The sequence below is a fragment of the Fusarium pseudograminearum genome, chromosome 1, assembly GCF_000303195.2.
Source record: "Fusarium pseudograminearum CS3096 chromosome 1, whole genome shotgun sequence".
Lineage (NCBI taxonomy): Eukaryota > Fungi > Ascomycota > Sordariomycetes > Hypocreales > Nectriaceae > Fusarium > Fusarium pseudograminearum.
This window is the reverse complement of record NC_031951.1, coordinates 5,997,870-6,011,508: the sequence shown is the minus strand read 5'-3', so window position 1 is coordinate 6,011,508 and position 13,639 is coordinate 5,997,870. Positions and strand designations below refer to the sequence as shown.

General features: G+C 48.9%; 5 protein-coding genes across 5 annotated transcripts, besides 5 other annotated features; 3 read left to right on the top strand and 2 right to left on the bottom strand.

Annotated features, from left to right (window-relative positions):
- Positions 1-46: a repeat region.
- Positions 47-278: 232 nt separating this feature from the next.
- FPSE_09986 (uncharacterized protein) lies at positions 279-2,786 on the bottom strand (the record flags this gene model as incomplete). Its single annotated transcript, XM_009263103.1, has 1 exon — positions 279-2,786. The coding sequence occupies one exon, from the start codon at positions 2,784-2,786 to the stop codon at positions 279-281; it is 2,508 nt and encodes an 835-aa protein (XP_009261378.1).
- Positions 2,787-2,986: 200 nt separating this feature from the next.
- Positions 2,987-3,029: a microsatellite.
- A 542-nt stretch (positions 3,030-3,571) lies between these two features.
- Positions 3,572-3,596: a microsatellite.
- Positions 3,597-4,098: 502 nt separating this feature from the next.
- Positions 4,099-4,151: a microsatellite.
- A 1,395-nt stretch (positions 4,152-5,546) lies between these two features.
- Positions 5,547-7,291, top strand: FPSE_09985 (uncharacterized protein; the record flags this gene model as incomplete). Its single annotated transcript, XM_009263102.1, has 9 exons — positions 5,547-5,643; positions 5,708-5,851; positions 5,944-6,156; positions 6,216-6,266; positions 6,321-6,470; positions 6,526-6,621; positions 6,674-6,714; positions 6,764-6,909; positions 6,955-7,291. The coding sequence occupies 9 exons, from the start codon at positions 5,547-5,549 to the stop codon at positions 7,289-7,291; spliced, it is 1,275 nt and encodes a 424-aa protein (XP_009261377.1).
- Positions 7,292-8,404: 1,113 nt separating this feature from the next.
- Positions 8,405-9,323, top strand: FPSE_09984 (uncharacterized protein; the record flags this gene model as incomplete). Its single annotated transcript, XM_009263101.1, has 2 exons — positions 8,405-8,511; positions 8,567-9,323. 2 exons carry the CDS (start codon positions 8,405-8,407, stop codon positions 9,321-9,323), a joined length of 864 nt encoding a protein of 287 aa, XP_009261376.1.
- A 109-nt stretch (positions 9,324-9,432) lies between these two features.
- Positions 9,433-10,849, bottom strand: FPSE_09983 (uncharacterized protein; the record flags this gene model as incomplete). Its single annotated transcript, XM_009263100.1, has 2 exons — positions 9,433-10,570; positions 10,722-10,849. The coding sequence occupies 2 exons, from the start codon at positions 10,847-10,849 to the stop codon at positions 9,433-9,435; spliced, it is 1,266 nt and encodes a 421-aa protein (XP_009261375.1).
- Positions 10,850-11,479: 630 nt separating this feature from the next.
- Positions 11,480-12,004, top strand: FPSE_09982 (uncharacterized protein; the record flags this gene model as incomplete). The annotated part of the gene is made up of 2 exons (XM_009263099.1): positions 11,480-11,653; positions 11,717-12,004. 2 exons carry the CDS (start codon positions 11,480-11,482, stop codon positions 12,002-12,004), a joined length of 462 nt encoding a protein of 153 aa, XP_009261374.1.
- Positions 12,005-13,577: 1,573 nt separating this feature from the next.
- Positions 13,578-13,636: a microsatellite.
- Between the last annotated feature and the right edge of the window lie 3 nt (positions 13,637-13,639).

The window sequence follows — 13,639 nt, the reverse complement described above, 5'->3', positions numbered from 1 at the left end:
AAAAAAAAAAAAAAAAACCAAAAAAAAAAAAAAAAAAAAAAAGAAACAACATGCCGTGCTGGCCTAGGTCTCTGCCTAGTTCTGTTTTGTCCCAGACTGTAACTGGCGCCATCCTGATCCCCAGCATATCCCAAAACTTGAGACAACTGTTCACCTTTTCATCACCAATCAATAGCCCAGTGTTTCCTTAATGCATAGTGAACAGAAGAAATAAGACGAGGCGTCGAAGAGTGTAAACATGACGAGCGGTCCTCTGTCGACAAATCAGTTCTGTGAGTTCAGTCCCAGGCAGAGTGCGCAGCAACACTGCTCCCAGGCGGATAACTCTCTCTACCGCTTGGCATGCCTGGAGTATAGGTAACTGCCCTCGAAAGACGATTTGTCCCAACTCTTGACCCATCGTTAGAGTGTTCACTCGTTACGAGCTGCATCATGTCTTCGGGCAGCTCTGCACCCTCGTCATTCCACCAATAGTGCAGCGCATCGCTCTGCCAACGATCGAGATCACGGATCTTGAGCCCCCGGCTTTGGGTAAACGTCGTATGGAGCAACCGTACGTTAGTAGACGAAAGACGAAGCTGATGTAGAAGCCATCTATTGATAAAATCACCCTTTCCACCCTCGCCATGGTCCAGCATGAGTCGATCAATAGAGTATTCCTTGGACGCGCGTTGCATACGGCCTGGTTTGTCTGGGTTGGTTACAGGCAATGCTGCTGCCGCCTTGAGAGCTCCGCTTGGTGTCAGAGGAAAGTCTTCAGCCATAACGTGCTCAGGCTGACTCATGATCACAGGGAATGTAGGATCGGCAAGGTCCGACCGCGTGCGCAAGATTACAGAGACGTTGTCGAGTTCTATATCCTCATATCCGGCCTCAGGGTATAGGAGATAAGACACTCGCGATGACAAGTGCTTCTTCATAGCTCCCTTGTCCTCACAGAGCCTTCGGAGATCTGTCACCTGTTGCTCCAGGCTTGTGACGCTACTGCGCATCTGCTCTTCTTCCAATGGAAACTCGTCGAAGAATTCGATCTCAGCCTCATTTAAGTCCATGCCCGCTGCAGATTTCATTCTCAATTCGCCTTCATGTTGTTCTTTGAGAAAGAGTAGCTCATCGAGCTCTTCTTTGGCGTTCTCGAGATCGCCGACTGCGGCCATGAGGTCTAGAAATAGAGGGTGTACATCTTCAGAAGGTCCTCTGGGTTGGATTCCCATTAAATCATTCGGCATATTATTATCCTGTTCATGCTGGGGTTCCTCCTCAGGTGGTTCTTCGAGGGGGGTGACTTGATCGACTGCCAGCAAACTGAAGAAGCGGATTTCTAGTTTGTTCAGCGTGTCTTCCTCTTCGTCGAGAGTGACTTCAAGATCTTCATAGTCGTTTTCAAAAGCTTGATACTCAGTCCTGAGACGTTGTAAATCTGCCAGGCGTCTTTCCAGGTTGACAGGTGATGTTTCTAGTTGTTCTTGGTGGGTGATAAGCATGGGTCGGATGACACCCATGAATGCATTATCTGCGTCGTCCCTGTTTCGACGCAACTCTCTTAATGTCTTTCTTTTCTTAGCCATCTGGCTCTTGATTTCATTCAACTTGACGCGTTGGTCTTTGAGTTTGATCCAGAGTAGCTCAAGGGTATCCTCAGAAGGTACAGAATCTTTTGATAGATGGCTTCTGTCGCCTCTTGTGGTTTCCAAAAGAGGTTCCAGGCTGGTACTCAAGTCCAGCCGATCTTTTGGGGCGCGATCCCGTTCGTACTCGGATATCCAAGTAGTTATGCGATTTGTCATGGACGTTTTGCGATTTCTCCCTTGCGAGTTCAGAGTGGACGCAGTTGGGTATAGCGGAGGGAATTGCCGCGAGTTTCTAAAGACAAGAGAGTCTTCATCAGATAGTGAATCGTAAGAGGAGGCCACATCGTCAATCAATCGTGGTATGGTATAGCTTGAGGACGGGGATCTTGAAGTAGAACCAGCAAGTTCGTGTCGGCTTGTTTGAGGAACTGATAGATTTGCAAGGCTCTTTCCTTGAATTAACTGCTGCGTGTTAGGTGATTGGCCGAAGCCATTGAACCCTCTTGGTGGCCTCAAGTTCGGGGTCTGGGGTTGCGTTGGGGTACCGCTGGAAACATTGAATGTTGAGATGGTCGGCGTTCCGGGTGTATGGGGAGGCGGAGGTGGAGGCGGCGGTGGCGGTAGTATTTGCTGAGGCGATTGTCGTTGGAAGAAGACCGCGTCACGGCTGTATAAGAGTGGTGGTCGTAGGTTCGTATGGACGAAAGCATCTCCAGGCGGTGGTGGAGGCGGGGGTCTGCCAAATGGGGATCGATTCGGCCCCAACGGAAGTGACTGTGGCCATATCATTGGAGGTCGAAGATAGGACGGAGGCGGCGGCGGTGGTGGAGGAGGAGGAGGACGTGATGGTTCATCGAGGCCAGCTTTCCAAGACGGTGGAGGACGATGTGGTGGAGCCGGACCGGACATGTCTACATCGCGTCTGCTGATGATGCTGGCCTGGGTAGATGTTGGCTGATACATGGAAAATACAGTATCGACTTCGGACATGGGCAAGCTTGTCGAGACATGGAGAGAGGGTGGGAGAGCGTCGAGGGTCTGGTAGCGACCCTCGCCCTCGCCCTCACCATCGACCTGGTCTGGGGAACGAGATCTGCCATGAGCCCCAGGGACAGGAAGTGGCAAGGTAGAGCTATGAGGGTATTGGTGATGTTGACTCTGGTGAGCTCGGGGATAGCTCGAGTGGTTGTGGTTGTCGTACGCTACGGCATCCATCGACGTACGTAAGATCAACAGAGCTAGGGGAAGAAGACGGATTCATGGGAACTAGAGGCGGCTTGTCCATTTCTCTGATGGCCTGATCAGACGATACGGGACGAGACAATCAATGCCGAGACGACCGCTGAGGCTCTTTGGCTCAAAAAGATCGACTGCTGTTGACGTTGACGTTGACGGGGAGTGAACGAGCGAACGAAAGGACAGGATAGGACGAGACAGGATAGGATAGGGAGGGATAGGGATGGATGGGTACGCACGCAGAGTAGAGAGAGAGGGAAGAAGGGGAAAAGGGAGATGACAAGGAAATGTAATCAGTCAAGCAACCGAAGGGGAGCCAGGGGGTTGCTTTTTCCTCCATTTGGCGAGGGACAGCCCTGGGCAACGCTGTAATCTAGTGGCTGATTTGCGGGTTGATGTCACAACAAGGTTAGGTCCTGTTTTAGGGGAAGTGCTCCCGGCATCGGGGACAGCGGCCACTAAAGACTAGCGACAGTTAGCGCCTGGGAACTGGAGAAGCGTATCGTGTGGAATGGGTCTGATGGGTTAGCCATTGGCAAAACACGTCGAGTCCTCGCTATGTTGACCAAATAGAAAAGTGACAGCAGAGCGCAGGATGGGGAAAAGCGAGTGTTTCCTCAAATGATGCAGCGACGTTGACCAGTGAGAGCGTGAATGTCTCTTGTCAGACCAGACTTGCTGGGATTCTAAAGGTAAGACATTATAGATCCGCTACGTAGCGTGTCATGTGTGATATGTTTATGCAACATGGACCTTGGAAATAGAAAGAAAACAAAACAAAACAAAACACATCATCGTGGTTGTTGTCGTCTTGTCCGCCACAGGAAACCCAATTCCACGATTCAGCAAAGTTCAGAAACAGTCAACGTCTACTCTATTTAAACTAACCCTAGCCTCAAGCACGCAGTCGTGGACAGAGGCCCGTTTTTGAGGCCTGCTAGGATCCCACTATCGGTGGATGCTCCAGTGCACACTGTGCTCTTCCCGCCCACTTAGTCTCGGGGCTAACGAATGCAACTGTTGTAACTCTACCTCAACACCAACAACTACACCCTGTAGTCATTCCCGGTGGACGCCTTCTAAAATCGCTCACTCCCCCTCCCAATTGGCCCCAAGATCCAATACCCTCTCGGCTCTATGCATTGTGCCCTGTACTTCGGGGGGGGGCGTGTCTCCTACGACATCCTACAGTGCTCTTCGGTGCCTATTCCAGATGGACGGACGGTGGATGATGGACTCCATACTATCACTCGGGCTCTTCTTTCTTGCTGCTCGCTCGCTCGGCTGGCGTCTTGCTTGCTTTGCTTCCATGCTTGCTGCTTGTCCGCTTGCTCGCTTACCTGCGTGTGCCGTGCCATGTCATGGCATGCTTGACTCGGGTTATCTAATTCAATCCCTCTCTCACCTGCCCGTCGCTCGACCAAAGGTATTCATCTCCTCGAGACTCGACTTGACTCAGCTAACTAAGGGTCTCGTCATGCGAGTTTGCAGCTCGACTCCTCCCAGAACCCCTCCATGAGTCCACCTCCTCCACTTGTTGCATCCATCCCCACTCGACGCTCCGTCTGTTACTCGCTGGTCGATGCGCGACATTAAAGAGATGCTGGACTGCATACTCAGAAGCGACTGATAAGCTGCGGTTGCCGCTCAGTTGTCCACCCTTTAAGCCCTCCGGTTCTATCTCTTGTTTTCCGTCCTTCAAGGTTGTACGTGCTCTAGGCACTCGGAAACTCAACTTCATTGACACCAGGCTGTATACAATTTGCTCCGGCCAGTCAGTGCTACAATCTCTGCAGCCAAGCTACAGTACATTGCTGTGTTTCTTGCTGCTAGTGCTCTGTTTCCGGTTGATGCCATTGTTTCTGCTGCTGTACCACCATCCCGCCAAAACTAGCCTGCAACGACTGTTCTGACTTCTTCACCAACAAGACCACCATAAGAGACGCACGAGATACCCCTTCAGCATACTTCATGCACCTCTGAAGCGTTAATCCTAGTATTGGCGGCAGGATCTGACCTATGCCCCTCGACGTACATACGCCACAGACACCAATCATCACAGAACACTGGTCTCCCTCACCCCAAATACAGGAAAGACGGTATAGCACTAAAGCAGAGACAAGACAATTGTCTCCCCCGCGAAATCTGCCGAGTACTTTCACCCACAAAGATACTATTCAGACCCAATCTTTGTAAACGCACCCCAAGCAATCCAGCAATAGCTTGGATCTTCGTCCTCGTGCAACCGAGTTGCAGCTCCCTCGTCCAGTCTGCATCTGATAGACAACTGAGCCGCATTCCTGGTTAGCTACCTGACTTGTTGGTTCAAGGGTTCCACTTTGTCACTTTTTGACTCCCATTCATTTTTACAAAAGCCCCCAACCCACCATCTTCCCAGCTGCTGGTACCTCTTCACTCGAACGTTGGCAGCTGCCCTGGATTTCGACCGATCAAAAGGCCTTCGTCCTTTTATTTTTATTTTTTGGCGACGAGATAGAAGTCTCTTGGCTTCGACCAGCTGGTTGTTCGACTAGTCTTTGATCATCTTTCGAAATCACTTTGGTTGTTGCAACTCTTCTCGATCGATTCGTACCGTCTTGCAGCACACCCGGCCTACTTGCGAATTGCTGCATTTTCATATCCATAACCACCATTATTGTTGCTCGACCATTCTTCCTTGGATAATTGTATTCGAGTCGGGATATCTAGAAGCATTGCCTGTATGCGCAAAATGCTACTATGTATCAAACGAGCAGATCAGGATGGAGCGAGTGGTCCCAATGGATCTGGAATACAGACTATCAGCAGTACTACCGCCAGCGAGTAGATGTTTCAGGTTGGTCTTGCATTTCTATACACTACCCCCTAGCTCCTAGAAATGTTACTGACGAGCTATCCAGGCAACTCAGACATACAGTGGCAGAGTGAATATGAGGCTGTTCAAAACAACCAGACACCCCGAACCCCAGTGGAGCAGATGACACAGCAGTTCGGGGCTGTCAACATACGGAGTCCTGAACAAACCGCTGGAGATGAACAAAATAGTACGTTTTGTCTCGAACTAGCATCTTATTTAATATGCACCTACTCTTCTCTGGATGCATTCGCCCGTCAAGTCCCACTAACATTGTTCCAGACGACGATTACACAGTTACTAGCTCATCATCAAAGGTGAAATCTAGATCATCAAGGTCGCATAGCAGTTCTTCAAAATCGAAATCGAAATCATCCAAAACTTCTACCGGGAAAGGGAAAGCACCCGTTCAGGAAGATATTCCTGAGGACGACGAGCAAGATTATGACGATCGCCATACCCAACGAAAAGCATCTATACCGCAAGAAGAGATGTGTAAGTTTCTGGCAAGGCCTATGACTCATATTGGGTGCACAATTTACTAATGTGTCCAGACTACGACGAGGCCACTCAACAGTACCTCGCGTATCCGCAAACTGCACAAGGTATGTGGTACCCTCAGCTTCTAATTACAATCAGCGCTTACATGAATAAAACAGTGTCTACTCCAACTCCAGCACAACCATATGCAGAGGCTTCGGGAGAATATGAGGATCCAGTACTTCAGGATGCTCTTGCTCAAAGCAAACAATATACTCGTGATCGATATGGAAATGGCGAGTCGTCGTCTGCAACATACACCGCATATAGTATGTCACCACAATGCCAAAAGACTGTTCGGAGTGCTAACAACAAACTTCGTAGCACAAGATGACGAAGACCAACCCACGCCCGCAGTGTCTGCGGGAAACCAAGAGCACATTATAGGCACTAGTGGTGAATCGGAAACTCTGGATCCACGTACGTATACCCCTAGGATACCCTCTAATTTCTCAAACTAAGATGATCTCAGGATATACCGTTGCACCTTCACACATGTTTCAACCTGGAGAGGTAAGTCAATACCGTTTCAGAAAGTTATAACTATGCTAACTTCCCCCAGGTTTTTAAGGTGCTATGGCCAGAACCAGCAGGAGGAGGTAGCATCGTAGAGGAGACGGTCTATCGTGACCAGTACGGCGGCCGGATATTCGTTCACTTTCGCCGATTTATCGTTGTTGCAAACGACCTAGGGCATTGCACTTGCATGTAAGTGTCATAATAGGCGATGGTTGATGTTTGCTAACGTATCAGTCCAATCTCTACCTACGGTAAGAAGGGTTGCAAAAAGAGTGGTGTCAAGGCCGAGCAACATGGCATTGTCGCTGAAAGTAGCAATCGAAACCCCGTCCCTTTGAGCAACGAGCCTAGGCTTGGGTTTCCTCCAGTTCGTGTGCATATTTCCGAGCCAGGCGAACGCATCTCAAAAGAATCACGAGTTAACTACTCGAAACTCACGACAGTGGAGCACAACGTCAAAGTGCTCTTCATTGGTCGTGTAGTGGGCTCAGATTGGGATGTCGTTACAGAGGCTGTCAACACCAGCTGGGCGAACAAGATGCACACGCACAAGAAGAAGCATCGCAGGTAATGAACGACCTTGCGAGTGCTCTCATATTCACGTTTTATGGTGCCTGCTCCCAGCAGGTCCCTACATTGGGTGTCTTGAACAACACCCACATATATACGTTCCTCAAGAGCTGCCAGCCAATCTGACATGCTCTTGCGAAACTCGTCTCAAAAGCTTTGTTATAGCGAGACAGCTGCGGCGTTGGTCTACAGCTGAGTTTCCAGACGTACTGCCTGAATCATGGAGGTGATGTTTCGGTTACGACACTGAAGTCATCAGCTCAGTGGCGTGACGGAACAGATCTGCACATTCTAGGCAAGGCAGCCGTTGTTTTCTTATAGTATTGGACCTGTATCTGCATATATCTCTTATCATTTATCTTCTATTCTGATCTTGGAGGATACTCTTGGATGATGTATTTTTGGATGTGTTTTTCTTTTTCTTTTCTCGGTATGGCACAGGATAAGGTGGAACAGCACACAACACAAGTCTTGATGTGTGGGATTCCAGATAATGATCTTTGAGCATGGTTATTCAACTCTTCATCTGCCCTTTTCTTCTGCTTCCCTCTATCGCATTCATGGGATGGTTTCTTCTGGTTACACTTTGTTATGATTGAGGACATGCATGGTTTACCGTGTAGCGCAAAATTGGTTTTTTATGACACTTGGTTGCATATTTCTTTATTGATACCTACTTTGACGATCTCATTAAATACACGACTCAGGTACAAGTAGAATAAATAATCTTCACTCAAAGGTCGATGTAGCTTATAATTGATGTCCAGCTGGTTACCGAAATGGACCCACACAACGGATATCGTGCCTCGGCATCTTCTTCCCCGCAACCGGAGCTTAATAAATGAACCCCGGACGTACCCCAGGCCAGTCAATACTCCGAGGCTCAGAGCTTGCCACGAACATCAAAGGGGAAATCGTTGCGTATCGACTCTCATCCTATAAAGCTTACTGGCTCCTCCTTTGTTTTTTTGTAAAAAAAGATTCGCTCTGAAACCTAGTCCAAGTTGTTGTAGTATAGAACAAACACCCCCTTTTTGCCCAATCTCATTCCTGGCATATCCTTGTTTGGCATTATTTATTTATTTCGACACCGTCATCAACACAAATAGACATCATGGCTGAGGCTCAATTGAACGATTTCCCTTCCCTCTTCTCCCTCAAGGGCAAGGTTGCTGTTGTCACCGGTGGCTCTCGCGGTCTGGGTCTTCACGCAGCTTCAGCGTTAGTTGCTTATTTTAGCACCCATTTTCTGGAACGCGACTGACATCATATCCAGATTCCTACAAGCAGGCGCATCAAAAGTTTTCATCTCATCCCGCAAGGCCTCCGCCTGTGAGGAGGCTTGCAAGGCCCTCAATGCGCTCCCCAACCTTCAACCCGGCGCTGTCGCCATCTCAGTCCCTGCCGACTCTGCCAAGTTCGAGGGTGTAGAGAGTCTGCTCGCGCAGGTCAAGAAGCACACTGATCGCGTGGATATCCTCTTTGCCAACGCTGGCGCGACATGGGGCGAGTCTTTCGATACGCACCCCGACTCTGCCTTTGCCAAGGTCATGGATCTCAACGTCAAGGCTGTGTTCAACACGATCCGTCTCTTCACACCACTTCTCGAGAAGAGCGCTACGATCCAGGATCCTAGCCGCGTCCTCATCACAGCTAGTGTTGCTGGTCTCGCTGTCGGCACCATTGGGAAGCAGGGCACTTACGGTTACTCTGCCAGCAAGGCTGCTGTGCTGCATCTTGGACGCAACCTGGCCATGGAGTTGGGACCCCGACACATCACCGTCAACTCTATCTGCCCTGGTTTCTTCCCCAGCAAGATGTCCAACGGACTTTTGGAGATGTCGGGTGGTGCTGACCAGTTCGCTGCCGCCAACCCCATGCGCAGACTTGGTCAGCCTGAGGACATTGCTGGTGTCGTTGTTTATCTGGCTAGTCGAGCTGGATCTCACGTCAACGGTGAGACTGTTGCTATTGATGGTGGTGCCCTGTGGCAACGCGGGGAGCTCATGATTGCGGAGAAGGCCAAGCTATAAGTGTGTCGCAGTGACCAGTTTATGATAAAGCCAACCATTAATTTACTCGTTGAACCGAAATAGAATTTCATGATATAATTTTATTTTTGTACGAATTTTTTGTTATTATTCAGGAGCCGGCCGTATTTAGTGGCTTTCGAGCCAGCCAAGTGCTTGCTCTGTACGTGGACTGTAGGAGACTTTCAGGGTCGTGAATGTACGGCGCATGGACACCAGTCTCATGCCACTCAACGACAAAGCCCATTTTCTCCAGCAGTGCAATAACTTCATCATCTGCCAGCTCAAAGCTTCCTGGGTCCGCAATACCTGATGAGTTCTTGGGGTCATGTTCCGCCTCACCGTCCTGCCCATGGTTTCCGGGAGCATTATTCTCAAAATGCCACAGCAGCGGTCCAACATTGATAAGGACACCTCCAGGTCGTAGGCAATGACGTATAACTTCGACATAGCGAATTAGGTTGGGCGCCGTGTCGAGGAAGAAAACACTTGCCACAGCGTCGTACTGTGCTTCATGCTCTTCGTCGGCATAAAGGCAGAGAAAGTCAGCAGCGCACATAGACATCTCTCCGGTGTTAGGTGTTTGGGCCAGCACTGAAGCTGGATGGATATCCGGGACTGGATACCCCCGTAGATGGTTGGCTCGAGTTAGGTGGTTGGAGAAGCTGTGGACCCAGGGGTAGATGGTGTGCTGCTCAACTGCTGGGCAGCAGTTGAGGATGTATGATGAGGCGAGAAGCTGGTGGTATGAAATCTCGTTCCCTTCGGCACTGTACCCATTCGCAACCAGTTCGAATACCAGTCTTCCCAGACCTGCACCCGGCACCAAAACTTTGAGGGGAGATCTGTCTGGGTATTTCTCCTTCTCGACCGCTAGAGCTTTCATGATGGGACTGTAGCAAGCCTCTCTCTCTGCAGCTCCCGCCGCAGTCCAATCTCGATAGAATTGCCGAATAGTACTTCTAGCCTTGTCAACATCAGAGTTCTTGGCTACCCCAGCCCATTCTTGGGGCATAGTAGGCTCTTTGCCTTCAGGATCAGCCGTCATCATGCGAAAGGACTGGAGGCCAGTACGAGCAATAGTGCGAGCCAGCTCGGCATTCTCATCAATAGCATTGTCAGTCTTCTCGAGCGTGTCGAGAAAGCTGAATGGCGGTGCAGCCAAGAGCTGCCATTGTGCTTGAGGCAAGGCGTAGAAGGCTTGACGGCGCAGGTGAGTTACGTTGAAGTGTGAGACTTTGGCGTATTGGCTACAAAAATCTCAGTATGAAAACACAACCTATCCAAGCCGAGTGAGGTCATCGTGAGGTGACCTCTGGATTTTCTAGTCTGTTCTTGAGAGAACTGAGCATGATCATCCAACTCAGGTTGGACTTGGGCATATGCCTTGTGTAAACTCACAAGAATGAATCCAATGCGCTGAATATAACGCGAACTTCTTCAGGATCCTCAGCATTGTCCTCTACGCCTGCCCAGGCGCTGTCATCAGGGACAATTTCGATGTGGTGGCCATCCTCTGACTCGGCCATCTTGGTTGGCTTGGAATTAGAGGTTGATATATGTTAAGTGCAAGTGAGGGTCATGGCGGGGTAGATAGGAATATTGATAAAAAGAGAAGGAGTGCCCACCAGACGGTGAAATGACGTTTTTCAGTAAGTTGACAAAAGTGTCAATATGCTAAGTTAGGTAGTTGGATAACTTGATTGATGAAGCCAAGTTTTAAAGGGAAACCACCAAAATAAACTTATACGGTTCACTTCTTACAACACCAATGGCAAGATTTTGCGGACCTTGAGCTTGCGTGGGGTAGAGAAGATCATGTGATTGCGCAAGTCGTAGTACTCCTCCGACTTCAGCATAACAACATCGATAGGAGAGGGAAGGCACTTTTCATCGAATATTGAAATAATTTTTGTCCTTTTCTCTTTACATTGGTAGTAGAGGCTTCTGTTGTTACAAGTGTGAATACTGACAGCTTACACAGTTACGTCAGGTGCTGAGACGAATTAAATCACATCCCACTCAGCTTCAGTCAACTACACGCCGCTCTGACAGCACAACTTCTTGACAGACTCAAAAGTTCACAGCAAACGACGCAATTTTTCAGTACAAAAGGAACCAGGGCACTCCAAATTCCCACCTCCACGTACTGCTTCACCATGACCGCGGACTCAATCGAGCTCTCTGTACCCCTCCCTCGCTCTCTTGACACCCGCATCTACATCCGCCTATCTACCAAAGCAAAGTCCATTGTGATTTTCCTCACTACCGCGACACAAGATGAACTTTCTACACCTGTACCCCTAGGCTCGTTTGTCTATGCTCTACCCAACGTAAGTGCGACATTTTTCCCCACTCAGGTGGCAAGGCATTACTGACCTAGATCTGTCTTGTAGAGACTTGACCAGGCGCAGCCGCTATCTACGACTCTCTACTCATCAGAGATATCAGTAGAGTTTACAACGCGCTTGGCGAAGCTACTGGCTCGCAAGTCGCAGCTACCGGTCTATGTCACCAACTCGATGAGCTTTGCTAACGCTGGAATGGGCGGCACAGTAGAAGAAGAGATGGAGGCTTTCAAGACCATTGTTCAGGTTATTTCAGAAAAGCTACAGCTTTCGAGTGCCAAGACAGCTGATGCCATCGTTGCACCCTTGGTAGGAATGAAGATCGGGAGTTCTTGATGGCATCTATCAAAGAGATTCTCACCGCAGGCACAGGACCACATAGAAACATAGTGCACCGCTTCATTCATGTCACATAGTAACAGAGCTGTCAAGGCAGCTTTTGGGAGAATTATAACATGGACCACGGACGATCCCGGATGAATCCGCAGTGGCACACACAGGCAAATGGCTTGAGACAAATGTTTGTCACCTAGCGGAGATGTGCGTGTGATACCAAGACATCCCACTGCCCCTTTGGTTTAGAGGGGCTTGAGATGAGTGCTCGTCTGCTAGTGGATATTGATAGATGTTCAAGAAAAAGATTATGCTCTTTATTACACGACCTGACTTGTGCCATGATGATAACGCTATGTGTCCAATGTGTACTGCCCTTGTCTAGCCAATACGCGGTTATGTTTTGCTCATCGATCCTCAGGGCGTCCAGTTGCAGACCGCTCCACGAAAATGGCGACTGGCTGGGCGATAGCATCGCACATGTGATACATGATAATAAAAGCTGGTGTAACATCAAGATACGCGGCACTTACGACAAGACTGATCTTGGAATGACGCTTTGGTGTTACTGGGCATCTGGATCAAGAGTCTCTGCTTTTTGGATTGTCGATTCACACCGTGTAAAGTCGTCTCTGTGAAGATATAATGGTGATTGTGATTAACGGTCATGTTTAGGTTCCATTGTCGCTGAATTGCTTCCTTCTACAGTACAGAGTACCTGCCGCTGGGGATGGCCCCAAGAACCTGTTAAGTGCAGTCCATGTCTCAGGCATGGCCACGGCCCGTTGCAGGCGTTAATTTAGATGATTCAGGAACAAAGGCTGGAGTTTATTGGACGATAAATTTAAAATAAGCGGCTATTTCGTCTTGTTGGGTTTTCACCGTTGATTATCAGCCAAAGACATTAATCCGTTGGCGAGGACAGGCGAGATCAAGTTTATACAGTGATTCTTATCAGTTAAATGACGGTTGATTCTAATCTAATCTAATCTGGCCTGGCTTGGCTTCGGTGATCCCCGCCAAGAAGAAAAAACCCCGTCTTCAATCTTTCCGTCATTCAAATTTCTATTTGGCGGGTTATCGTTATCGCGCAGCGCCACTGAATATTTTTTCTTCTCTTTTTCTTTGGACCCTTGATTTTGACACCGGCTGCTGTGTGTGTTTCGGAGGCGTCAGAGTGTGTCGACACTGTGTGAGACAATGAACTTTTGTCTCATCTCGCCAGAACTAAACCTAAAGTAGAGTTTTTCACAAGCGGCTGTCCGTCTTTGAGCCTCCGCTTCGTCTCTCTTTCCCCCCTCACAGGGCTCCTCTTTCTCTCTGCTCCGTACCTACAGTACGGATACACCAAAAGTCTTCCATGGATTCCATTGTGGACTGCTGCTGAGCTTCTTCAACTCTAACTTGAGAGAGATCATCCCTAGGTAGGAATGAATTGTCTTTTTCTCTTTCTTTTTCTTCTCCCATGTATTGGTGCACAGTCTTCCTATCTACCCCTCTCTGAATAATCATCCCCACCTGATCTAAAGTGTCAACTTTTCAAGAAACAAAAGAAGCAACAAGTTAGTGAATGAGGTTAACTTGACTTGACTTGACTTGACTTGGACTTGGACTTGGACTTGGACTTGGACTTGAGCT